This window comes from Phaenicophaeus curvirostris, chromosome 19, assembly GCF_032191515.1.
Source record: "Phaenicophaeus curvirostris isolate KB17595 chromosome 19, BPBGC_Pcur_1.0, whole genome shotgun sequence".
Taxonomy (NCBI): Eukaryota; Metazoa; Chordata; class Aves; order Cuculiformes; family Cuculidae; genus Phaenicophaeus; species Phaenicophaeus curvirostris.
Genome location: NC_091410.1, coordinates 10768053 through 10792537, shown reverse-complemented (window position 1 = coordinate 10792537; position 24485 = coordinate 10768053). Strand labels below are relative to the sequence as shown.

Here is a 24485-nt window from a genome sequence, read left to right as displayed (position 1 = left end):
AGCCCAGTGTCAGGTAACAAGGAAAATAAACTCAGGTCTCCTAAGGCTTAAAGCAGAGCTCGCAAAGAGCCAGACTGCTGTACCTGGAGCTGCAGCAGGTGCTCACACACTATGCATTGGATGCACTAACTCTCGTTAAATGCACTGGTAACAGGTAAACCTGCCCATGCAGATGCTGTATCCTCCCATACGGAAGCTGTATCCAACCTCAAGTTAGTCCCCTAGAGAGGACAGAAGGAATAAGCCATTTCCAAAGCTGAATCATCCCATCCTAAGAGGTGTGACTGACTCCTTCCCTGGGGACAGAGGGGACCCGGCTTGATGGGACTAAAAGTGAGGGAGGATGATACAGCCCAATGCTTCTGCTGGATACAACAAATAGATAGCATTTCAAGGGAATTTGTGCTCTTTTAATACTCCAGGGAAGAGACGAGGCTGTCGGCCAGTGAGCAGAGGGAAGGGAGGAGGGTATTCCTGCAGTTTTGGAGACAGAAGTTGGTGGCTGGGCCTCAGTGCTGTGGTGTACCAGAGAGTGTTAGAAACCACTGGAACCAGAACTCAGCTGGGAACATGAGCAGCAGGACCACAGAGGAGCGAACTTACACCAAGTGTGAGCCCGACGCAGCTCGAGGATTTAAAATACCGTCCTTTGGCCAGAGAAATGCTTTGTGAGTGAGAAATGAAAGAGGTCTTTGCAGAAATGTTGGAGGATGAACTATGGGAACTTCGATATATTTATATGTAGAACATGTTGGAGAACAACATAATTCTGTTTTCATGGTGATCAAAGTTTTGCAAGAAGGAGGACTTGAGACAGTGTGCTAAGCTGCTATGGCAACATGAATTTTAAAAAGTAAACTGACTTGCAAGAGCTTATCTTTTCCTCTTTAGTGTGGTGCAGAACAAACCTGGGAACCTTTACCCTAAAAGGCATCCTATGAGGTGCTCACCTCTGCTTCTGGGTCAAGTGTATTGCAAAATGCATAAAGCATCCCTTGAGGCAAGGGGAAAAACTACCGTAATGACTGGGTTTCTTCCCACAACCCTGAGGCTCCTGCACCCCAAAAAGCCAAGTCATGGTGATCCTTTCATAATACATGTATCATAATTGAGATATTCAGATGTCGGGGTGAATGCACCACGAACCACTTCAGTTCGGCTGACATCCTATTCTGGGACCTGAGTGGGATGTAACATGATGCAGCCCCTGCAGAGAGGTGAATTCCACCCACAGAAGCAGCGTTTCCGAGAGCATCGTGACGCGGGCTCGTAAAGGCGGCAGTGTCAGGAATGTTTCTGATGGCTCCTTTCACAAGGGGATGCTGTGAAGAGCTGTCGTGCTCTGAGTCAGCTGTTGTGCCCCGGCTGGCATTTCAGGCAGGAAGAGCCTGCTCGCAGAGCTATCCCAACCACGCCGCCTGCCAGAACCACACTGGGAATCTCATGGGAACAAGCCCTCTCCTGAGCCAGCTGGTACTTCCTGCTCCTGAGGCCTGATCCTGCTGGATGCTGAGCATTCTTTGTTCCATTTTTAAATTAACCAGACTTGAGCCATGCACAGACTTCACAGAAGAAAACAGGCCCTCCGTGGTTTTGGCACTTTGGCTGTATGTCCCAGCTGGAGAGGAGAGAGTGAAACGTTATTCTTGAAGGGAGATTTGAGAGATGTCGATCGCCAGGAATTTGGATGTTTTAATCGGGCTCACCGAGCTGGCCGTGCCCCCACATCCTCCTCTCCTTCCACCCCACGGATTGGGTGCAGCGTGGTGTGTACCCCAGCCCTGCGGCACAACCTCAGAGCAGCCCCAGCCGCAGCTCAGCAGCCCAGGGCAGCTCACCTCGAAGCTGGCAGCCCACGCCCCAGCGTCCACCTCCTACCATCTGTAAAAGGTTGAGGTTCATGAGCATGGGACTGGCTCCCATCCTATCCCAACACTGTCCCCTTGAGGTTGATGGTTGAGGCAGCTTGGGAAGAGCCTTCACAGACGCTTAGGGGGAACCCCAGAAGCTGCTCTTGCTTTTCAGGTTTGGTCCGTTGCTGCAGAGACAGCTCACAACAAACCCAGCATCCCTGGATCAGCTGGAGCCTGAGCAAAGGATGCTGGAGGAACCCACCCTGACGTGGGGTGTGGGACCAGAGAACCTTGTAGAACTGCCCGGCTAATTAAGCATCTTCCTTCCATGATCATTCAAACAGTACCCAAAGGCTGACCACTGCAGCCCCTCCTGCAGCACACCGGCTCAGATCTGGAGCTCCAGGAGCTCCCCACCAGCTTCAAACCAGAGCAGGGCACAGCCACTGCGTAAGCCTGTGACAGCCGCGAGCCCCCGCAGCCGTGGGAGGTGGGAGAGCAGAGCTGCTGCTGCGAGGGCACTGGGCTTCCTCGCTGCTGCAAGAGACTCCTTTCTTCTGTCAGCCAAGCAGCAGGGAGTTTTCTGAGAAACTGCCCACAGGGAGCGATCAGTTTTTCCAGTCATTAACCTTACACATCCCTCACATTATCAGAATACCTTGGATGTCTAAGTTGTTGCAGCGAGCTAATTCTTCCAGGTGACTCCAGGCAGCATTAAATGGGCTCCTGCACAGCGAGGGGATTTGAACTGCAAGAGCTGAAAGCGCTCCCGACTCCGGCACGGCAGGCCTCCAGCGGGGTGAGATCCTCAGATGTCACCGTGCGAGCGCAGCGCGGTGGCAGGAGGGATCTGGGGCCTCCAGAGCACAGGCACCTGGGGAGTCTGCAGGTGAAGGGAGGTAGGAAAGCAAGCAAAGCACGGGCTTGAGATGCATGACATGGGGGCCTGACCTCACAGGGTAAAAAAGTCCTCCAGTTGAAAGTTATCGGGGAAAAAGAGCAGTGCCCTGAATGGATAAATGTTGGGAACCCCCAGTGCTGGCCACCGGGACATTTCTGCCTGGAGGTGATTGCATCAGGGTGTCCAAGCCCTGACTGACTGACGGTGCAGCCAGTTTTGGATCCTGAAGTCCTTCCTCTGGTTCAGAAGATAAGCACGAAGCCAAGGCGCTATATAATTCCTCAGCAAAGATGGAGAAATCTCCACAGTCCATCCCCTAAGGGGCAGAACAGGTCACCAGAGAGCATGAGCTTTCCATCCCCCAGGTGTGCACCGTGTGAGAGCCAGCACAGCCACAACCTGGTCTCCACTCAGCAACCACAACGCTGTGTCTGGAGACGAAACACTGACTGCCCCAGGCCACTGGAATTAAACCCACTGGTATTTCTACAAATATTTCCCTCTGTGTCTGCACAAAAGGAACCCCAAATCACTGAGAGAAATCTTAGTAGTAGGATAGCTCTTATAACATAATCATAATATTAAATATTATATTATTAACTCCTATACATCACAATGTCTTCCAGACATGTTTCCTGGATTATATATCACCAGTGTCCCATCAGGAGCAGCTGAGTAATAATATTAACAGAAATAATCACAGAAGACACTGCATTTGTCTCTCGTGCCCACCATTAGTGGCTGCCAGAGCAGAATCAAATCCTCCTGACAAAGCAAAGCCAGCAAGAGCAAACATGTATGGGCACAAGAGAAGCATCACGGGCAGTGTGGGGCAGCACCCTCCTGCTCGACCTTTCCTTTGGGGGTGGTGCATCTTTCTGCTCCACTGAGAAAGAGTCTTTGGAAACACGAATAGCCTCTTGATTTTCCCCAACGGTCCTATGATGAGAAGTGTCATCCCAGACCTATGGGAAACAGGGACCACTGAGTACGCGTGAGGAGAAATTTTAAATCCCATAGTAGAAGTCTGCAGGATGAGCCACACCAGCCACACAGGCAAAGCTCCTCTTACAATTAGAAATACAAAATAGCGATATCAAAAGTCACATGTCATGAGGCCAAATTACAGACTAACGACCCACATCACACACGTCTAGGAAACCCCTCCCCACCTGACCCAAAAAAACCATCTTCAAATGGCTTTGACATAACGAAAGCAATCTTCTAACACTCTTGATAACAACACAGTTAAAGACTGCGGCAAAGCATCAGTCTCGTTTCAGAGAGGCCCAAAACAGAGATTTGTTTGGGATCTTCCCAGGTGTTGCTGAGATGCAGTTCAAGCCATGGTTTCGAAACCCAGCAGTGAGAGGCCACAAAAGGGAAATTGGAGCTAACGCCGCCGTGCCCTGGAGCCTTTGCTTTTCTGCACCACTTGCTCTTTGGGATCACTTTTGATTCGGATTAAGGAACGATGCTATGTCGTACAGTACACAGCTTCTCATGAGGGGTTTACTTTATTTTCCCCAGCAATCAGCAATCTCTTAATGAACTTCCTTTAAAATTAAAAAAATTATTAATAATAAGAGATGGACCCAAGCTGGGGACACAAACATGCCCAGATCTTCCTATTGAAGTCTGAGTCCTACTCTGAAAAATGCCTGCAAGCTCTGCTCCAGCTGTGTTGTGTACAGTGTGCTGACACCTCATGGCCAAGCAAGTAATTCAGATAAGACACCATTTCCCAGGATATATATACACACAGAAATTCTCCATCTGCTATAAGGCAAGGAACGAACTTCATTTATCAAGAGGTTTGTACTGAATAGATCTGAAAATACCAAAGACAGGAATGAGAATCAGTCCAGAAATGCTTCAAATTCTTGAATTACTAACAGATGGGGACGACAGGGTCCGTTATTCATCGCCGTGGTAGTCTGAGCTTCCTCGATGCTGAAGGATGGCTCTAACACACTCCAACAGCATGGTCCATATACTAAGCCAGACGGGGCACAGCTCATGGTCTCAGGCCTGGAAAGAGTCTAGAAAGGGTCCATGTCTGGACTGCTCGTTACCCAGCTCTCCCCTCTTCCATGGGGTTCTCCCAAGGGCAGATCACCTCCTTCGCAGAGTCCTTACAAGCTCGGTGGTGGTTGTCCTCTCCCTCCTCAGAGTCTATGGGGCAGATTCTGCTCTCCAAAGGACCATCCATTTTTATTTGGAAGAAGCTGGGTTGTGAAATAAAAACTCACCACGCGTACAGCACTTTTTGATGTGCTCTCCGAGACAGCGAGCGTGCAGCACGGAGCCTGGCTTTGAGCTTTCCGCTGTTCAAACCCCAAATCCCAAAGCAAAACTCCTGGGCACGAGCTCGCCGAGATGGAAAACAATTGAAACGTGCACTCCCACCCCTCTGAAGCAAAACTGTTGTGTGATACAGCTCCAGCACAGCCAGAGCGTGGAGCCAGGTGGAGAAGGAGCCCTCAGATTCGTGCTTTAGAATTTATAATGTGGACTCATCCACTTGGTCAGCAGCAGAGGTGGATTAAAAGAGATTGAGGACGCGTTGCTCTTAGTGAGGGACATGGCCAGGATTTGGTTTCAATAGTGACAGCCTCTCCAGGGAAAAAAATGCCCCATTTTACACAACCTGCTCCAGAATTACAAACATTTCGTAACTTTCCCTCAAGATTTCTCCTCCTTTGTTGCTTCCAGGTCTCCTCTGGCTTTCAAATCATTAAACGAAACCTGAACCAGAGCTGGAGAACAAACACAAATATACTACTGCTTTCCCAAATCAGGGAAATCGGGTAGTTGCAGAGAGCAATGAGGTCTCCCCTCAGCCTCCTTTTCTCCAGGCTAAACACCCCCAGCTCTCTCAGTTGTTCCTCATAAGGCCTGTTCTCCAGCCCCCTCACCAGCTTCGTTGCTCTTCTCTGGACTCGCTCCAGAGCCTCAATATGAAGCACAAAGCCTGCTTCGATGGGCTCAGCTGATACAACAAATGGTCTGGGAGGAGAGCCCTCCGTGAGGGTGTCCAGGTGCCCGCGTGGTGCTTACCTGCTCACCGCCTTGGTGTCCGTCCGGAGCTGCTGCTCACGCTCCCCCAGCGGCTGCACCTTCCCGTGCGGCACGGCCGGGCACCTGGGGGAGAGCGTGGCGAAGCCGGGGGAGGTCCAGCAGCCCCTCTTGAGGAACCGGCCGAAGGAGAGGGCAGCCACGCAAGACCTCGCGCTGCTGGAGGGGACGGGGCTGGGGCTGGCACCCTCGGGCTCCCGCTCCTTGTCGGCGCCCACGGTGCTGCCGAGGGCCACGCTGACGGGCGAGGGGCAGGCGGTGCTGTGGGGCAGGGCTGGTGGGGGGAAGATGGGGGCAACAGGTGCCGATGCCGACAGCGGGGCGAGGGGCATGGGCAGCGTGGTGGCACGGCTGCAAGGAGGAAAAGGAGAGATGCTCGGTCAGGCCTGGCGGGTAGCATGCTGGTGGCCGGCTCCCCCAGGATTCCTCAGGAGGAGAAGCCTTCTCCTGCTTCCAGGAGAGACGAGGCTCAGCTAGGAGGCAGCTCACAGCCACCCCAGGCAACCCTGTGTGTCCCCCTCTCCCCTTCCCTGAGGGAAACCTGAGGTGTCACCATTTGCCCATGGAAAGCAAATGGGTCGTGGCTACCAGCCTCAGCAGGTGCTGATGGATCCAGACCCCAGGGATCCTGCAGGAGATGCCAATTTATCTCAGTCCTTACGGGGATCAGCTCCAGGCACGGAGTCTGCTATCCCGAGAATGTGATTTTGGTTATGGACTGTATAACCACGTCACACCCGAAGCACCAACATGCTGGCTGCTGTGGCGGCCAAGAAATATGATGTTGAGCTCCAAACTCTGCTGACTGATAATATAAGAATCCACATTTTGTGCTGCAGCCCACAGTGTCCCTGGCTGGTGCCATGAAGCCTTCAGCTCGGCTAATTCAGCCCTCAGGACAAGCCCAAGTACAGATTCATCATCACAGGACATGCTGCATGTTGGGATTCCCCTCAAGTTTCCTGAAGACTTGCTTCCAGCAGAAATGAGATGCAGCTCAAGTGTCCAAAGAGAAGTGCTGAGAGCAGAGGCACACACAGAAAATACATGCACGCATGGCAGAGAGATGAGACAGGGAATGATGAACACACTGACAAGACAGGGAAGGATGAACTCAATTCTTTTTTCCATTTTCTACATTTAGTTTTATTAGACAGATGAATGCATGGAAGTGATGGCCAAGAAACAAAACAACATATTGCTCTGATTTTCAACAGAAACAAACAGTTTCTTGCCTGGCACAAAGTGAAGTTCAGTTTGTACTGTGGTCATACTTTGTACCAGGTGACCTTCCTCTTCAGGCATTGAACAGCAAGGGACCAAGGAACCGCACACTGGGTCATCCCAGCTTATTCAGCCTATAAGCAAAATGGAACCAGCTTCTGCTGGCAACTGTTGGCCTGGTGTTTCACAAGCACAGTGACTCCAGAGCGTGTAGAATTAACCCATGTCAGGAGGACAGTGATGAAAAGCTGAGATGATGAAAAATCAGAGAAATGAATGGATAGAGAGAATATAAAAAGCAAAACTGCAAACAAAACAGAAGTAGAATCAGAGGGACTGACTGGAACACACAGATTTGTTATTTATTATTTACACCCTGACTTGATCTTCCATGTGTTATGACATAATGGCAATCGAACATGCTCAGTGCTCCATATTACACCAGCTCTGAAGAGGCTGTAGAGCTCATCACATCCAAGTAGCTTTGGACCAACCCTGGCAAGTTTTTGAGTACCCTTCAGTGCTCTTACGTCAAGGTAGGTTGATGGTGCTCAGTATCTCGCTTAAAACCTTGTGGTTTTAAGCAGAATTGAAAAATTTACAGTCTGAGCCTGCTCACCCTTATGACATTGCCAAACTTGCAGTTGTTTCCACTGGGACTAAGAGCAGAGACGTAGCAAACAGACCTTGACATCAGAGCAAAAGGCTCATGCAACTTGGTTTCAATTCCTCTAAGAAGGTTTATCACCATTAGGGTAACAGAGGTCACGAAAATCTGCCTAACTCAGCTGCAAAGTGAAGGAGACTGGTCCTGCGGTGATACCAGATCAGGTCACGTAGCCCTGATTCAGCCTCTGATAACACACGTAGGGAGGGCAAGGACCGTTGTTCAAAGCTGTGCGGGGCACAGCTATGGACAGATTATCAACCAGTTGTAAAAGTGGATGAAGACCACAAACTGGAGTGATGAAGTTTCCCAGAACTCAGTGTTTCCCACCCAGTTCCTCTGCTTCCCCTAAGTTTTAACAAACTGAGGAAGCTTTTCTGCCCAGCCCCAGTTCCCTTGACTGGGCTTTGCAGGAATCTTCCCACTTCTGGTAATCATTGGCCTGGTCCAGACACAGGGGGGTTTCCCAGCAAAGCCTGGAATCTCCCTGAGCTCTTTAGCACTAACTTAGCATTTCAGATTGCCTTATTCTAAACAGCAAAAGAGACAGAGCAAATAGAAAAAAAATCCACTACTTACAGTTGAAATCAGCTCTTAACACCTCTACCCTGGTTCTTCCTTGCCTCTGGGCTACAAGCTAGTGACAACTAGAACTACCTCCTGTTAGGTCCTTTTTTCAACAACAGAAAATAGAAGGGCAGGAAAAAGACAAGACAAGAGGTAGAAAGGATTTGATAAAAGAAACACGAAGCTGTGGCTGCATCTCTCAGGCCCTCCTGCAGGCTCCCTGTGTCTGCACACCTAGCGCATCGTGAGAAGTCATGGGGGAGAGCTGAGCTTTCCACTGATCATCTCCAACGTGTCAGGGGGAACTTGGGAGGGTCATTTAAATTCAAAGGGTCAACTGAACCTGCAGAAACTCTTCCTACTGTTCTCACAAGAAGTCTAACAGGTTCTTCTGCCTGTGGCTGTGCTGCACTGGCTAGGAGATACAGGATACTTGAAGTGAGGGATGCCCTCCTCTCAGGGGGTGGGAGGGTCCACACCCCTTCCAGAGGATGGATGCCAGCATGGACGTGCTCCTAGGTGAAGCTCCTCGCCCTGCTCCCTGCGGGGCTGGCTACCTCTGCTTCAAGGAAGGCTGATTTGAACCCAAAGACCTGGGGTAGCAAAACTTTATTCTGCCTTGTGCCATCCCATCTCCTGGAGGAGCAGAAGGCAGGGAAAGGTGGCTGGTACACCCAACCTCCAGGTGGACTCGGAGCAGCCAGAAGGCATCCCTACTCCAAGGTGTGTGGGGAGGGAGCTGGGGCCCTGCCCTCCAAGTCTGGCAGAGCCAGCAGCCTGGCTCCAGCACCACTCCCATGCCTGACATGCCTGGGAAGTGACATCTGCTGCTCCAGAAGCCATGGCAACATGCAGGCTGCTGGCAGAGCCGGCCTGGGAAAGCTAAAGCAGCACTGACACCTTCAGGAAGGGGAGTCGAAGCTCAACACCAGCCTCAGCTTGTACTTTCCCTGCACTGTGCTCTGCGGGGCTCAGAGCCTACTTGGGAGGCTCCTGCTTGAGCTGGCTCCTGCGATCCAGCTTGCTCATGACCTGCGTGATGTCCACAGTCGTGGCAGCTTCTTTGGCCTTGGCCTCTTCCTCCTGCTGCCTCAGGATGACAGGGCTGGGGCTGGAGCGGAGGTGACGGCGTCCGAATGGGAAACCAGAGCTGGGCAGAGAGTGGCAGAAAGAAACAAGGTGTTACTGAGAAGTAGAAAGGCACCAAAACCTCAGCTCTGGTAACGAAACCAGCCAGGGGGGCAAGCTCAGACACAGAGACGGACGTGCCACTGTCATCTGCACAATATCGAAGTAGTGCAAATGCAGATGAGCTGGTTTAAAGCAGCTAAAGATGTAAAGGCAGTCCTGTTCCTCGTCCTTGCAAGGGACTCCAGGGCCAGGAGATGGCAAGTACATTACTCCTTTCGTTGTGTTTGCACATCTAACACAGTGTGAAGCCAAACAAATGCTGTCAGTGGAATTTTTTCTAGTGCTTTCAGTGAGATCAAGATAAGGACCAGTTTGGGTGTTTCTGGTGCCTTTGATAAGCCAAAAAAACACCTGCTACTTGCTTCAGCAAAGCCATTACCAGCATTAATCAAAAGAAGAGTTAAACTACCTCTGGATGAAGTACCAGCTCTTTAGTTTAACCAGAATGCTGAGTATTGAGTGACCAGAACAAGCACTGACAAACATGAAGGTATTCACCACGATCAACCAGCAGCCACCAGCGACCTTTTGATGGGTGGCTAAGGGAAAATCTAACCAAACCCCAAGCAAGTCAGCAGGAGGGGTTTTTCCACTGACTTGAAATGCATTTTAGATGAAACAACAGTGTGAAAGTCTATGATTCCTCTTTCTTGCTTGCTAGGTTGACAAGTGGAAGAGGAACAGAGAAAGTAGTGCACCACCCTGATCAGCTCTGACCTTGCACGCTCAGCTTTAAGATGCAACTGCAGTTCAAGTGGCCTAAATTTGCTGTACAGCCTTTACCTTGGTTGGGAAAAAGCCATTTCAAGGCTGCCTCTTCTCAGACCATCTACTTCGTGCCAACAGTCACTCACAAATAAGGTGCTGTTTGTTCCCATGTGGCTGCCGCTCACCTTCCCTTCACCAGAGGGTAAGTGGCTCTGTCCTGAGCAGAGCCCTTGGAGGACACTGCGGTGGCTCTGTGTCACCTCTGGCAGCTAATGTTCTGTGGGCAGGAGTTTTCCCCGTGCCCTGTATCTCCCCTTTCAGCAAAGGAGCCACGATTAATTCAACAATCACAGCCTTTCTAAGCAGACCCAACAGACAAGGCAGCAGTTGATTCCGACTGCACACAAGCCTCTTCCGTAGGGCTCACAAATAAACAGCGTTGCCAGTCTCAAAGCAAGGTATCTCCTTAGTGAAAAATTTTATTTAATTAAGTGAACATCTAAATCATAGTAATTTTGCTGCAACTCAGGCTTTTTCTACCCTTCCTACAAGAAAAACAAACCCCATGATTACATACAGTTTCACTTGCCTTTTTTTGACCGTCTCTTGTGGCACAATAGCCTTGGACAGCATTTCCTTGTATATTGGAGACTTTAAATAGCGACCATAGGAGTCCTACTAGGAGCAAAAAAGAGAAACTGGTAGTTATGGGCGGCAAACACCCTTATTAAAATTACCACCAAATACAGCTGCTCCCAGGAGCCAGGGAGGCTGGGAACTGGTTAATCTTCCTCAGCAACCCAGGGGACTTTGCATCTTTCAGGCAAATGTAGCTATTTAAACCAATACTCTTTCATCTTGGTGTAAAATTCCCATGATTTTCCATCTCACAATAAACCGTCCCAGGTAAGATACAGACCAAAACACTGAGCCAAGCTTAGCCCAGACCCGGGGTGACTCACAGTCACTGCAGGGTGAAATTTTCATGTTTCAGGAACCAAACTTTACAGCAACTGGCAAAAAACAGTGTAATTCTGCTGCTTTCAGCATCACCGCACATCTGCTGCTGCTCTGGCCCTTAATGCTCCCCCCTGCTAAGTGCATTTTGTAGCATTCATAAGGAGGAGTTACAGGTTATTTATGGTCACCACGATCTAATGAAAACCAGGACATACTGTACGCTGACATCAGCACACAGACTGCTGCAACAGGCCTAAAAACTGGTGTCCATCAACATAACTGCAGACAAATGTGGGAAAAACTCAGCAAAAGCTGAGATGGGCCATGTCTGGTTATGCTTTTGGTACAGAAGTCATGCCTTTCCCATCTGCTGCTGAAATCCAAGCATCACACCACAGGGATACCTGATGTGGCACACGAAGTGGTACTGAGTGAGGTTAAAGATTTGTTAATGAGCTGGTGACCAAGCTGCTATTTGAAAGTAGGACTTGCAGCAGACACCTAACCTCCTCCACCTTGGGCTGCCTTCAAGGGAAGAAGCAGCAAAACACAAGGGCCAGAACCAGTGGTTGCTTAAATCAGCAAATTAGAGGGATTTTCAAAGAAGGACCACTTGAAAGTGACAGCTGATAGCACACAAAGGCAGGGAAAGGCCCAGAGAACCGGAATCCCCCTAAGGCTCTGGAAACAAATAACAAACCTTTTTCATCAGCATGTAAATGTGGGTCTGAGCAGCATCTAAAACATAACGATGAGGGTGCTTGAGGCCTCTGACGGTTATGCCCATTGTTGTGCCATCAATGTTAATCCAGCGCCTTGCTCCTGGAGCCAGGAAAAGCCTGCAAGGAAGAGGAATCAACAGTGTCATTAACTGCTGGAGAATTCGTGGAGTTTCCCCTGTCTGCTGCATGAAAGGAAAAGTCCCTTGGCTCCCCACTACAATTTGCCGTTCTGAGCTTGAGCAGTCAATCTCCTCTCCAATATCTTTAAATACTTACGCTTTCGTCTTCAAAACCTCTTCTCCTGCATGGAGACATAGAACAGCTATTTGATGATAGCTTGCAAAGAAAAGTTTCAGGAGCAAATCACTTGGAGAACAACAATGTGAAAGAAGGCGATGACACTCTCGTACAAAGAGTTTAAGAATGTAAAATTATCACACTCACTTGTAAATTTCTTCTGCTTTTTCTTTGACCTTGGACTGGTCTCCATACTTGAGATCCTCACAGGCTTCCCAGAAACTCAGGTTCTCTCCTGTATTAACAAGGATTCAGTCAACAGAGAGCTAGACTGAGGAACGCGCAACCCCATTTATTAAATTTAAATGGAATATGTTTGACTCAATATGCTTTGGCCCCAATTCTCTTCACTTCTTATGGCCACCTTGAACACCCTCTTACAACTGAAGGAAGAAAACAGCTTTCTCCTGCTCTTTGCTCAGGGAGAAACGACACCTCTAAGAGCGTGTGAATCCAGGGTTTTCCCTGCACAGGGAGTGTCCTGGGCTGTATTTTGTGTCCTGTGCCACTAGATGGTATTGCATGCGCTGGCTGCACAGCCATCACCTCCAAAGTCACTTCTACTGCCTTTACTTTGTGACTTAGTCACTGTCTCAGCTCCCAGCACCAAGTGCAAAGGTGTGGGTTTCCACCACTGCTCTGCCTCAGCTGTGGCCCAGGCAGGGACAGAGACAGAGCCACAGCAGACTCACCGCTGAACTCCTTCTTCAGGAAGAGCTGGAAGTTCTGCCGACCTTTGGGGTCCCGGATCAGCTCACTGAAGTTGAAGGCCCATCTCTCCACACGCATTTTGGTGGGGATTTCCACTCTGCACAGGTTGCAAACAGACAGCACTGCCGGTTTCATGTGGCCATTCTAATTAGCAGATTAATTAAATCCAAAACGCGCCTTTGCTGGAATGCCAAGAGACTTCTCAGCGCTCTGTGTTTTCCAGAATGCTGTAATGAGCTGAAGTCAGCCCACTAAGTAAACTGTAATTAAACAACTTGGTACACAGTGGGATCAGGATTTATCTCTTTCTGGAAGAGGGACTCGTTGTTGCCCAACGCTTCGCTTCTCATAAGGGCATTCTGTGAACTTTTTGGGGCTGTTTAATGGGATATTAGCACTCTAACAGGATTGCTGGTCTCAAATGAGAACCAGTAATAAGCTGTATGCTTCAAGCCTAGAGTTGTCACTGTATAATTAGCAAATATTATCTGAATGGAAAACCAGGGGAGACCTCAGAGAAGGGATGGACCACCAGTATGTGCCTCCAAACTCTCTCCTAAGAAAGCATCCTGACACCAAGGATCAGCAGCTGAGCCCTGAATCGCTACGCTATTGGCAGCATCGAATTTACCAAGGTTAATGCTAGACCAAGGGCTATCCCTGAACATAATTGGTCATAGTGCATCCCTGTGTTAGCAGAAGTGGACTTCACTTATCCAAGGGGAAGATTAGACCCACTCAGTGGGGGCTGAGGGCATATTCCCATCATCGGTTCAGGAATTTGTGACATATTAAGGAAGGCTCCACTAGAAAAAGATAATAGTGGAATCTCGGCATGGAGTAGTTCCAAGAGATAGCTTCTTCAGCATGGACAAGCTATGTCAGAAAGGGAACGCTTCCCTGCTCGTGACCGGAGACCAGACATCATGATGAAATCAATGGTTCCATTTTTTTGATTTCTATCAGCATCAAGGTCAGTGTAAACCACAAGCAGGCCAGAGATATAAATACATACAGTTTTGCATTGAGATCCCAGAACTCAGGGTCATCTGTTATCCAAGGGTTACTGGGGAGACATCCAGACAGGAGAGGATCATTGGAGAGGAACTGTTCAGAGTACTTCACAAGTCTGCAAGTAAATCCAATAAAATCAAAATATAAACTTGCAAGTAGAGTTGCAGCCAGCCCCATTACAACCAAATAAATCACAGGAAGCTAGAATGGTTTGGGTTGGAAGGGACCTTAAAGATCATCCAGTTCCAAACCCCTGTCACGGGCAGGGACGTGCAGACTATAGATGTCCTTGGAGGTGCCCTATCAGCACAGGGATCTGGAAAGTGGCCCCTGCCTTGCTGGAGAAACTGATCCATTAGCTCAGCTAATCTTTTCCATTTCCCAAACTGTAATCTCCCAGTTGTCTTTCAAAGCAGTGACTTTGCCAGCTCAAGTGCTGGGAGATACACGACTCTCTTCCATCACTTCCTTTTGCCTCTTCATTTCAAGGAAGTGGTTCTAAGCCCCTAAATGGCTTCTGTCTCTGTCTGATCCTATTTTGTCCCACACATTACAGAGAGGGAAGTGCCAGAGAAGAGGAAAGCAAATCCTGTGTTCTCTCAGGGTGGGTTCTCTGCAGCCTTCCCACGGGGCATGGAAGAGCACAGGGAGCTCCTGGAGAGGTGAAGGAGTGCTGAGGGCACATCCTGGCTTCTCCTTTCCTCCGCTCACCTTCCACACAGCTCATTCCTCTGCAAACGAGGCCGAGGGCTTGGCACAGAGCAAAAATGTCTCTATCCTAGCAGGAACCAGACAAACACTTCTTCTACCTCCTAAGTTGGCCAGACTTGTAATTACAACTGATTTCACTAATGGAATTTTAGCTTTCTCCTCCCTTTTTGATTCTTGAAAATAAAATCATCTGGTTTCTGTGTTTAAAATTCCTTCCAGGCCAAACTGCTTTCATGTGCCCAAAGCTGGGAGCGCACTGTCCAAGGGCCCGTTGCTAACAGGCCCCTTGGCAGAGCTCCTGCTGCACAAAGCGTACCACGGGTTTGGCACAGAAGTGCTCGATCCTGTCTTCTCATTGGAAATGCCAAAGCATTCAGCACCTGCATAATTCACTCCAATCCATATCTTTTAATCAAGCTACAAATCTAAACCTGTCAACTCAGGTAACATTGCTCTGTCCTTTTAATGATTAGTGCTTTGCAGCATCTACTAAATCAATGCAATCCTCTCATACATGCACACTATGTAGTTGCTGCTCTTATGCTCATCAATAATAATATGAAGTGGACCCAATCCTGCAGCTGAGATGGAGATCCAAATTTCCTGAGGATTTTTTGATTGAGGTGATAAGCATTATCCATCAGAAGACAAGGACTAGCGTGTAAAAGGCTCCATTACCAAACAGTTAAACACCACAAAATTCCTGGAAGGTAGTCAGTCAGGTGTCCCCAGCTCCAGCTCACAGTTTGGAAAACCGAGGCAGGGGAGTTTTAAGTGACTTGGGAGTCAGTCACAGATGAAAGAAGCAGATCTGCTAGTGCCTTGCAAGTTGTGGTTCTCAGAACAAAGCACTGCTTCTCAGACTCATCCTCACCTTTCACTCATCCACAACTGTCCTCTCCCAGGGAACAGCCCTGACCACCACGTTTATCTCAGATTCAATATGAATCTCTAGGTGGCAATAACTATGTAAAACAGAGAGGTGGCATGGACTGCATCTTTAGGGAACAGGCCAGCATGTAAGAATCTGATCAGGAAAGACTCCCACTGAGAAGACAAGTTGCTAGTTAATAGCTTGGACTTTCATGGAGAGATGTGTGTTCCTTCATAAGAAGGAATAACCAGAAGCTTCTCCAGCTCTGCATCACTACACAAGCAAGATGACTCACTGGGTGGACTGGGGATCAGGGACAGGAGGGTCAGTCTGTCCCTGCTGCTTATTCATCCTGCAGAGGAACAGCCACACGATGGACAAACTGCTGCGTTCTCGCAAGGCAGCCTCCACACAGCTGCCGTTCAGGGCTGCAGAGCCGTGCTGCGTCCCAAGAACCACAGTCCAGTCCTGACCAGTCTGAACATCTCTTGATTTCAGAGGGAATCTCAACCGAGAGACTGGCGAGAGACTCTACAGACACTCATTGCAAAGCTCTCCTTAGCTCCAAGGGAGACTCTTCATCATGACTGGGGCTCTGACCCCTCCTCTGCCTTCTGCCTCCTGGCCCAGGCAACACACAGCCCTGAGAGCACAAACAACACTGTGTGTGGCCACCACATCCATTCTCAGACTGAGTCACTAGCTGCCAGAGCAGATAGCTTAATTATCTCATCAGGAGATGAGCGCTGAAGACTAATTAATGTGCGGACAGAAGGCAATCGGGACTTACCCTCCAAGAGAGACAGAAGATTTCACTCTGGACTTCATGATGGCCTGCTGATAGTACATGATCTGAGAGGAACCAGACACATCCATGGTTAGGAGCACAGAGACATGAAGGCAAGGCCATCTCTATCTGAACTCAAACATGCTCTCTCCCAGAGAGTAAGGCTAACTACAACAGGGACTGCTTCTTCCCTACTTATTGGGTGTCCAAAGAATTAGAGAATCCCTAAACCGTCTCAGTAAAAAGGCTGTTTTCACTGAGCTTGTTGCAAATGTCAGAAGAGCATTTTGCAATGTGCAAGTAATTAAAAAGCACTCCCATGCTATACAAAAATTGGTTAACAGCTACCATCCTAGGCACCTACAAATGCTCTGGATGATTTAGCATCTAATTATCATTGATCCTTGGCTGTCTGTTATACTGGCGCCACAGGATGCATCTCCTATGATTTCTCCACCACTAATTTTGATCTGTTGGGTTTTAGCCCTGTTGTCTGTCCTTGCTTGATCCTTCCCGTCACTGGGAGAGCTGCTGGCTGCCTGCACTGGGAGGTGCAGAGGCAGGAAACATCCTGAAAACACATTGACCAAAAGCTCCACAGGGCAGAGACTCTGCCAGCCAGACACAGGAACTTTTAAAACAGCTCATCCCTTTGGGCCTCCAAGCAACACTGATGGAAGAAACACATAAAGGATGAACGCCTAGAAGTGAGGGAAGGACCACTTACCTCTCTCCTATAAACATCCATCGTTTTTTTCTGTAAAAGAAAGAAATAAAAATCTTTAAACTGGGATGGGTGCTTTCACTCGTCTTTTCTGAGTCATGAAAACACCGTTGCTGCCACTGTGCAGCACTCTCCAATTAATTCTCATTACAATTAAAATCAAACACAGCAGCTCAGCTAATCAGGGTATCATCAAAGCTAAGAGCATCCATACATTGTAAATCGTTCCACTAGCTGTATTTATTGTTTAGCACTGCTTCTTCCATCACAGGCTGCCTGCGTGCCTTCAATTAAGGGGTTATTCTAATGGAGCTAAAATAGATTCATTTACGAGACACAGATTAGATCATTCAATATTAGCTAAAGGAGACAGGAACCAACACATTGCAAAATATAAACACAACAATTAAAAGCCTCAGAAGCAGTATCTGCTGTGCAAAGGGTGCTTACGTTGTGATTTGAGTAACTCAGACTATGTTACATGTCATCCACAAATGAACAAGCAATTGAAGGCAAGAAATTAACTGCAGGGTGTTTATTCAGAGTTTCCTTTGAAGAACAGTTACTTTGAGCGAAATAAACTTGGGGAGGGAGAAGGAAAGACAGGCTAAGTCAATGATGCTCCCAGCAAGCCTTTAAAGGCTTACACAGCATTTCAGTTCTTCGTTTCCCATTTTAGCCAACAAGATCTGCATCCCAGCATTCTTCTGTCAAACTAACCCTGTGGCAGGCACCACTCTGCAGAGTGCCGTGGTGAAGTGCAGTTTGTGAGCAATGAGGGATGAAGCATCTGGTATCCAATGCCACAGGCAGCCTGCTTCTCCCCTCTTCTCACCAGAGAACCTGCACCCCGAGCTGCCCCTGTTTTTGGAAAGGCAAAAGACTCTCCCGGGGCTGCTTTGTGAGGGGACCACTGTGGGGACACTGGTGCAGATCTGCTTTTGCATTTTAACCACCATCACTAGCTCATGAGGGAGAAAAATAGGCACATTTTGCTGGAACTTGGTTGTTTTTGAGAGCACACACTCACCATTTCAGCAGCAGGAGTCAGATATGCAGATCAGCCAACCTGCACAGCACTACCATGAAGCCACTCATGTGATTTTAACACAAATCCAGTGTAGTACAAACAGAAATCCTCACTGTGGCCTTGCAAAGGGAGGAGGCTTTTTCTGTTGCAAATACCATTACCAGCTTTGAATGACTGCAGCGAACGTAATCTCAGCAGGGACAAACAGGAAAGCAAACAGGAGCTGCACCAGCTGCGATGCTCTGCTGGCCACACACACGGAACTGCGTGTGCCGGGGTAAGGGCTGATACATCGGGGAGAGGAAAAAGCTCTTGGACAACAGGATCATTGCCCACAGGGCCATACAGCCTCTCTTGCTGATTCAAAGCCTCCTGAGACATCTTATAAATGATGGAGGACACATGGACTACAGCTTTTCACCCTGCAGCTGTACCCTTGATGCCAGGCCAGCTTCTATCTAGGCACCACTTCTTCCCTCCCATTTTTACAGTGTCATCGTTTCAGACAGACTGTAGAAATGGAAGGCAAAAAAATCAGCTGCTTGTGCGGAGAAACTCACTGCATTTACTGTCCTAGAAGCATCCTCTTTAGAGAGCTTTGTTTCTGTTTCAGGACAGCTATTTCCTGCACACCAGGAGTTCCCTGTGTCCTTGGGGAACCTGAGTTACAAATCAGACCCCATCATCTGAACTGTTCCATCTGATGGAACTTAAGCGTGGCAAAGGCATTTACTTTAGGAAAATCAACGCATTAAAATTACTAGGTGGTTTTAAAAGGCCCCTCATTTCTTCCTGTGTTTTGTCAAGTGGGTGCCTCGGTGCAGTGGGGTGAGGAGAGGTGGATGCTGGCACAGTGGCTTGAAGGCAGCTCACACGGCAGGAAAGTTGTGTTATCTTCTACAGGGCTCTTAGAGGCAGGCAGCACACCACACACACACGAGACAAATAGCTGGTGGGAAAGAGAAAAAAGAACCCAGTAAGTTAAATGTTACATAGAGGAAGAAGGGCATCAATTAAACTGCCATCACTACAGAAAAAATTACACGTGGGCAAGTAAAAAACAAAGCTAATGCCATGTCTGCAAACAGGGAAAGATTTTTTCGAAAGTGCATCCCATACCAAGGATCCCCTCCCACCACAGCCTGAGCATGCAGGTCGTCACTCAGGACAGCTGGGGCTTCGGTGCAGAGGGGATTTGCCAAGGCTCGCACAGAAAAGGGGGCTGTGGCATGAGAAGGACTGAGCATCACCAAGTAGTGGCACACACTGAACTGGAGCAGAATCAGAGAGGAGCCCAGTGCTGAACACTCTGTTGAGGGCTGCAGGTGCTGGCTGTGCTCAGCTCTTTCAAGTTCTCAAATCCACAGTAACTGGGAAGGATCTCAACTATTTCACCCCAGAGCTGCACATCGTTTCATTTCCCTTTCTCCCAAAGTACTTACCGTTTCTCCCAAAGTACTTTTACATTTCCCTTTCTCCCAAATTACAGGCCTTATGAGGAATGGCTGAGAGAGCTGGGGGTGTTTAGCCTGGAGAAGAGGAGGCTGAGGGGAGACCTCATTGCTCTCTCCAACTCCCTGAAAGGAGGTTGTGGAGAGGAGGGAGCTGGGCTCTTCTCCCAAGTGACGGGGGGCAGGATGAGAGGGAATGGCCTCAAGCTCCGCCAGGGGAGGTTTAGACTGGACATTAGGAAAAAATTTTTCACAGAAAGGGTCATTGGGCACTGGAACAGGCTGCCCAGGGAGGTGGTTGATTCACCTTCCCTGGAGGTGTTTAAGGCACGGGTGGACGAGGTGCTGAGGGACATGGGTTAGTGATTGATGGGAATGGTTGGACTGGATGATCCGGTGGGTCTCTTCCAACCTGGTTATTCTATGGTTCTATGATTCTATGATTCTATGAAAGTGTTCCTGTGACCAGTTTCCAACTTCACTGCTGGTACAAGGGACCCTGAATGCTGTGTCCCCCACTGAGCACTCCCAGTTGTTCCTCTACCCCACCCACCCTTACCCCTGCTACCGGCAGCAGCAGTGCCAAAGTGCCCTCTATCACCCACCCACCCTCCCTCATTTGGAAGGAAATAATATTTGGAACAAAAGACTAATTTTTTATAATGAGATTAATCTTGCAATGCCTTTAACGAGTGACTTATTGCAATTACCATGGATAAGCTCCCCAGCCCTGCAGGCTTCAAGTCCAAATGGCAATTAGTGAAAGACCTCAGTCTGTCTCAGGCGAGTATCGCTTGCTGTTAAACATCCGCCTCCCCAAGACACAGAGCAGCACTTGGACACCCTGCACGGCCTCGTCGCACCCTGCACTTGCCAAATATTCAGGCAGTGGCTGCAAAGCCCAGCTGGGAGCCAGCCAGGACCTGCTCAAGAGCCGATCCACACGGCTGAAGCCAGGAGCTCATACAAGAGCTGGGACATCTGCTGATTCCCAGCTAACCATTTGCATGGACCTCCTCTGCTCTTAGAGTGGGTCTTCCCAACCACATTGTGGAGATAATGGCCAGTATGTTTTCACCACCATCCAGTGTTTACAGAGGCCATAAACAGCTGGAGCACAGCTTTTGTGTGTGTGCCCGGACAGAGCTTGGAGTGAAAAACAAGCATAGACCACTTATCCAGAGTTCATTTTGGGCCAGGGCACCGCAAATCACACCACGCTCTGCCCTGACGGCTGCAGGGCTCTCTGTCCACACGCAGCTTGGCCAGCTGCAAGGGTGCCCATGGGAATCCTGAGCAAAGCACTGGGCACTGGGCAGTGCCAGCAGGGCTTGGCCTCTCTCAGAGCTCACCACCTTGCAGCCAGAGCTAAAAACGGAGGGCACAGCCTCTCTGACACTGCAGTGGCAAACAGCACTGCAACAGGCACGCCGCTCTGCTTCTGCACCAACATCCCTTGTCCAGTGCAGATGTGACTTTTCCCTACACCCAGCCAGCTGGAAGCCTTGCAGCCAGAGGCAAATTCTGACCCTTGCTTAAGACTGTCTCAACAGGCATCTCCACTGTGCTCGAAATTAAACCTGTAACAGACCCTGTGCCCAGTTTTGTTCAAATTGCCCGTTTCCCCTATCTTGCTTATCTGGTCCTGACCCTGTTATTTCAAAAGATGTGATGGACACAGCAGAAATTATGTGTTTATCGGGCAGCCAATCTGACAGAGGCTTATGAAAGTAAAGGTCAGCAATGATTATTTGTGTCTGATTCGATGGGTCTTTTCCAACCTCGTGATTCTATGATTCTATGTATTTGATAGGAATGGTTGGACTCGATGATCCGATGGGTCTTTTCCAACCTGGTGGTGATTCTATGATTTGCTGTGTACAAGAAGCCAGAGCATTTCATTCAGTAGTCCCTGAACCAGAAACAGTGATTTTTGGCTAAGTTAAGCACTTTCAGAAAGACTTTCTGGTTACAGAAGACAGCAAAAGCTAAATGCGTACTCGCAGGCTCTGGCAGTTGCCTGGTAACTCTCTAAGCAGTGAAGCTCAATCAGGAGCCTGAGACCTAGGTAACAAAAGGCTAAAGTATCCCTTAATTAGCTGTTCAATGACCGGCTACTTCTGCCTTACTCCTCCAGTACCCACAACTCCTAACTCATTATAACCCAGAGGATGCCCGTGGGTCAGTAACAGAAGTCCCTATCAAAGGAGTGAGATGTTTGGCTGAGCACCTGTTTATCCTCAGAGGATTCTATCAATTAGAGAGTGAGCAGCCCACCAAAGGGACTGAGGCAAGTGAAAAACACCTTCGTGCCACTGTCAGCTTCAAAGAAGTCATTCTGATGTCAGAAATTAATTATTACCGGGAATATTTTCTTTCTCAGCTGTCAAGATAAAAGACAACTAATTGGCCAGCCAAGCGAAGCTAGACTGAGCAGGAACAAAGACACAAATCAAATAAATGGGCACTGGATTCATGCACTCATTTGCTGCTCTCACCGTTTCACCTCTGGCAGAGGCGGGGCGCACAGAAAATATCAATAAAACTCTGCACTGCCTTCAGCAGGGGTAAAATAGAGCCAACAAAGCACGGTCCGGCTCAGCAGTTACCTGCAGAGCTTGGGCCATCCCTTCCACTTACCAAGGGCTGCTGAGAGCAGTCTGCAGGAATAAAACCAGGCTGCTAGTCCAAAGGGGGGTCTATGTGGGCTTCTGGCCATCTCATCTATTGCCAATCACTCTTTCAAATGCAAAATAGGAGAAAGAACCTTCCGTCTTCCGCTCAGCCTCCAGAGAGGAGACAGCTCAGAGACCAGCATAAAGGAGAAAGGCAGTGAAGTCACCCCAACCTGGTGTCCCTTGGCTCAGGCCTCCCTTGGATTCTCTGCTGACAGCGGGGACTGACCATCGCTCTTATGTCCAGCGTGGGAACTGAACAGAGATCCCTCAGCTCACTACTTCTGTGCTACCGAGCAGCTGGCAGATGGCCACGGGCTTTCAGCTGGTTTGCAAACCTAAAATCTCCTTCCATGTCAGCTGTAAAACTGTGGGCAAGAAGTTGGCTTACTCCTCTTTTCCATCCCTCTCCCTTTCCTCCACTTCTTTTCTTTCTTTTTTAAGATAAAAGAGGCTTTCAGCAGCTGCTGCTTACAAGAATAAAATAAAATACACCCTAACCCCACATTTTGCTCATTTTCAGTCTCTATAGCAACAGAACACAGTTGGCCAAAGCAATTATCCTGCCTCTGGCTGTTGAGCTGTTTAAAGGCTGTTATAAAAATGAGAAGTTGTGGGAATACAGTGAGTGTGCTCACAGTAACATAACACTTTGACTTCACTTCCAAATGAACACCATTAAGTGCACAAATGCAAGATCAATTAAAAACTCTGATGGAGAAAGAGAAGAGCAGCTCCAGTTCCTCATCTATTGACTGCATTTGTCTTATTGTGGATTTTGAATCAGTCCCAATCAGCTACAGCCTTGATGATCCCAGTTCATTAATTCTGTTTCTTTATGGTGTAGGTACATGAAATGCATTCTTAGGCAACATACTGGGTCTCCTATCCACCACATCAACTTCTTCATCATCTTGCCACAAATTACCCTTTTGGAGGTATTCAGTCATTTTATTTTAAACCTGGATCTTTCCTCTGATCCTTTACACCTCCCCCCCCCGAGTCCATTCACCCCTAATAAAAAGGCAGCAAGAAGCATCTGGAGGTAGAGAATTCCTTAATTCAGCTTCACCAGCAGAAAAAACATGTCCTGTAGCTAAACACTCACACTAAGTGGCGTGGCAAGAAAGCTGACAAAACATTTTCAAGCCAAAAGATGCTGCCAAAGCCTATTTTGAGAGCCCCACACCCCAGACAATGAGACAGCTTCAACTTCTGGCCCACTTGGCTGTCACAACTGAGCTAACTCGCTCAGCCTGCGGTGCCCAGAAAACCACTATCCCAGGGACATTGTCTGGCTCCTTCCAAAGAAATTCAGTAGGTGTGGAAAGAAAAAAAAAACAACCCTGTCTCACCTGGTTTACCTTATTTTCATTGGGATCCGTTACGCGGTCTACTCCGTACTCTAGGACATCTAGCATGCCGGGCTGTTATGGACAAGAAACACCAATAGCTTTGTAACTCATTTGGTTCATACAAACGCATGAGGAGACTCCCAAGCCCTGAAGGGCTTGCCCCAGGTGGCTGCAGGGAGGGCACCACAGAGGCACTAAAGCCACATGCTAACATCCTCTACTTACAGGAGTTCGGTTCACAAGCCAGTACGCTCTCTCCTGGCAGTCCAGGGCGTACCTGTCCGCCTTCTTTCGTTCCTTCCCTGCCCTGCAAAGCCAAGAACAGGATTTAACTCTATCAGGGGATTAAATTACTTTTGCCCTCCTAAAACCAGTGGGATGAGAAAGGAGTCACATCTCCAGTCTCCCCCGCCCCCTGGGTCCCAGCCTGACTGCGCGATGCTCTGATGCAGCCTCCTGACCACATCTTACCCTGGCTAATTCTGGACTGCAGATCATGCTGTTCACATGGCCACACATGACTGTAGCTTTTGAGAAATCATCATCATCCCGAGCTCAGCTGGGAGCAGACACATCCTCTTTTGATTAGACAGACAGTCCTTTGGTAGAGTTTTATGCTAACAACCCGCTACTTGTGGTCAGTCCTGTTGCCTCCTGTTTATCCGTCTCTGATTTCCCCGGGCAGTATCTGAGAACTGCCACGCAGAGGTACATCCCAGACACATCTTGTCCCTGCCTCACAGTAAAGGGGAACATTTCTCACAGAAATTATTTGGAAATGGGGCCAAGCAGAGTCCCCAGGCACTAAAACCCAAATCACATCTACTATTAAATAAAAGAAGCACCAGCATGGTTTGGACTTGGACCAACTAATACTTTCCCAGACAAGTCCTGGGCACAGTTCGGGACTTAGCATGGGCAAAGGAGCATTCCCAAAAGGCTGTTTGCTGTGGTTAACAGGGTGGATGCGGGCTATTATGCATCT

General features: G+C 48.7%; 1 protein-coding gene across 1 annotated transcript in view; it reads right to left on the bottom strand.

Moving 5' to 3' along the window:
- Nucleotides 1-3332: 3332 nt before the first annotated feature.
- The window catches only part of RGS9 (regulator of G protein signaling 9), a 31915-nt gene continuing 10762 nt past the window's right edge, over nucleotides 3333-24485 (bottom strand). Inside the window, 13 exon segments of the mRNA XM_069872901.1 lie at nucleotides 3333-4982; nucleotides 5815-6114; nucleotides 6116-6183; nucleotides 9323-9440; nucleotides 10779-10864; nucleotides 11850-11988; nucleotides 12316-12403; nucleotides 12861-12976; nucleotides 13895-14008; nucleotides 16269-16330; nucleotides 16993-17022; nucleotides 23510-23572; nucleotides 23726-23807. Of these exon segments, the coding sequence (XP_069729002.1) occupies nucleotides 4826-4982; nucleotides 5815-6114; nucleotides 6116-6183; nucleotides 9323-9440; nucleotides 10779-10864; nucleotides 11850-11988; nucleotides 12316-12403; nucleotides 12861-12976; nucleotides 13895-14008; nucleotides 16269-16330; nucleotides 16993-17022; nucleotides 23510-23572; nucleotides 23726-23807 (1423 nt within the window). The 3' untranslated portion in view covers nucleotides 3333-4825.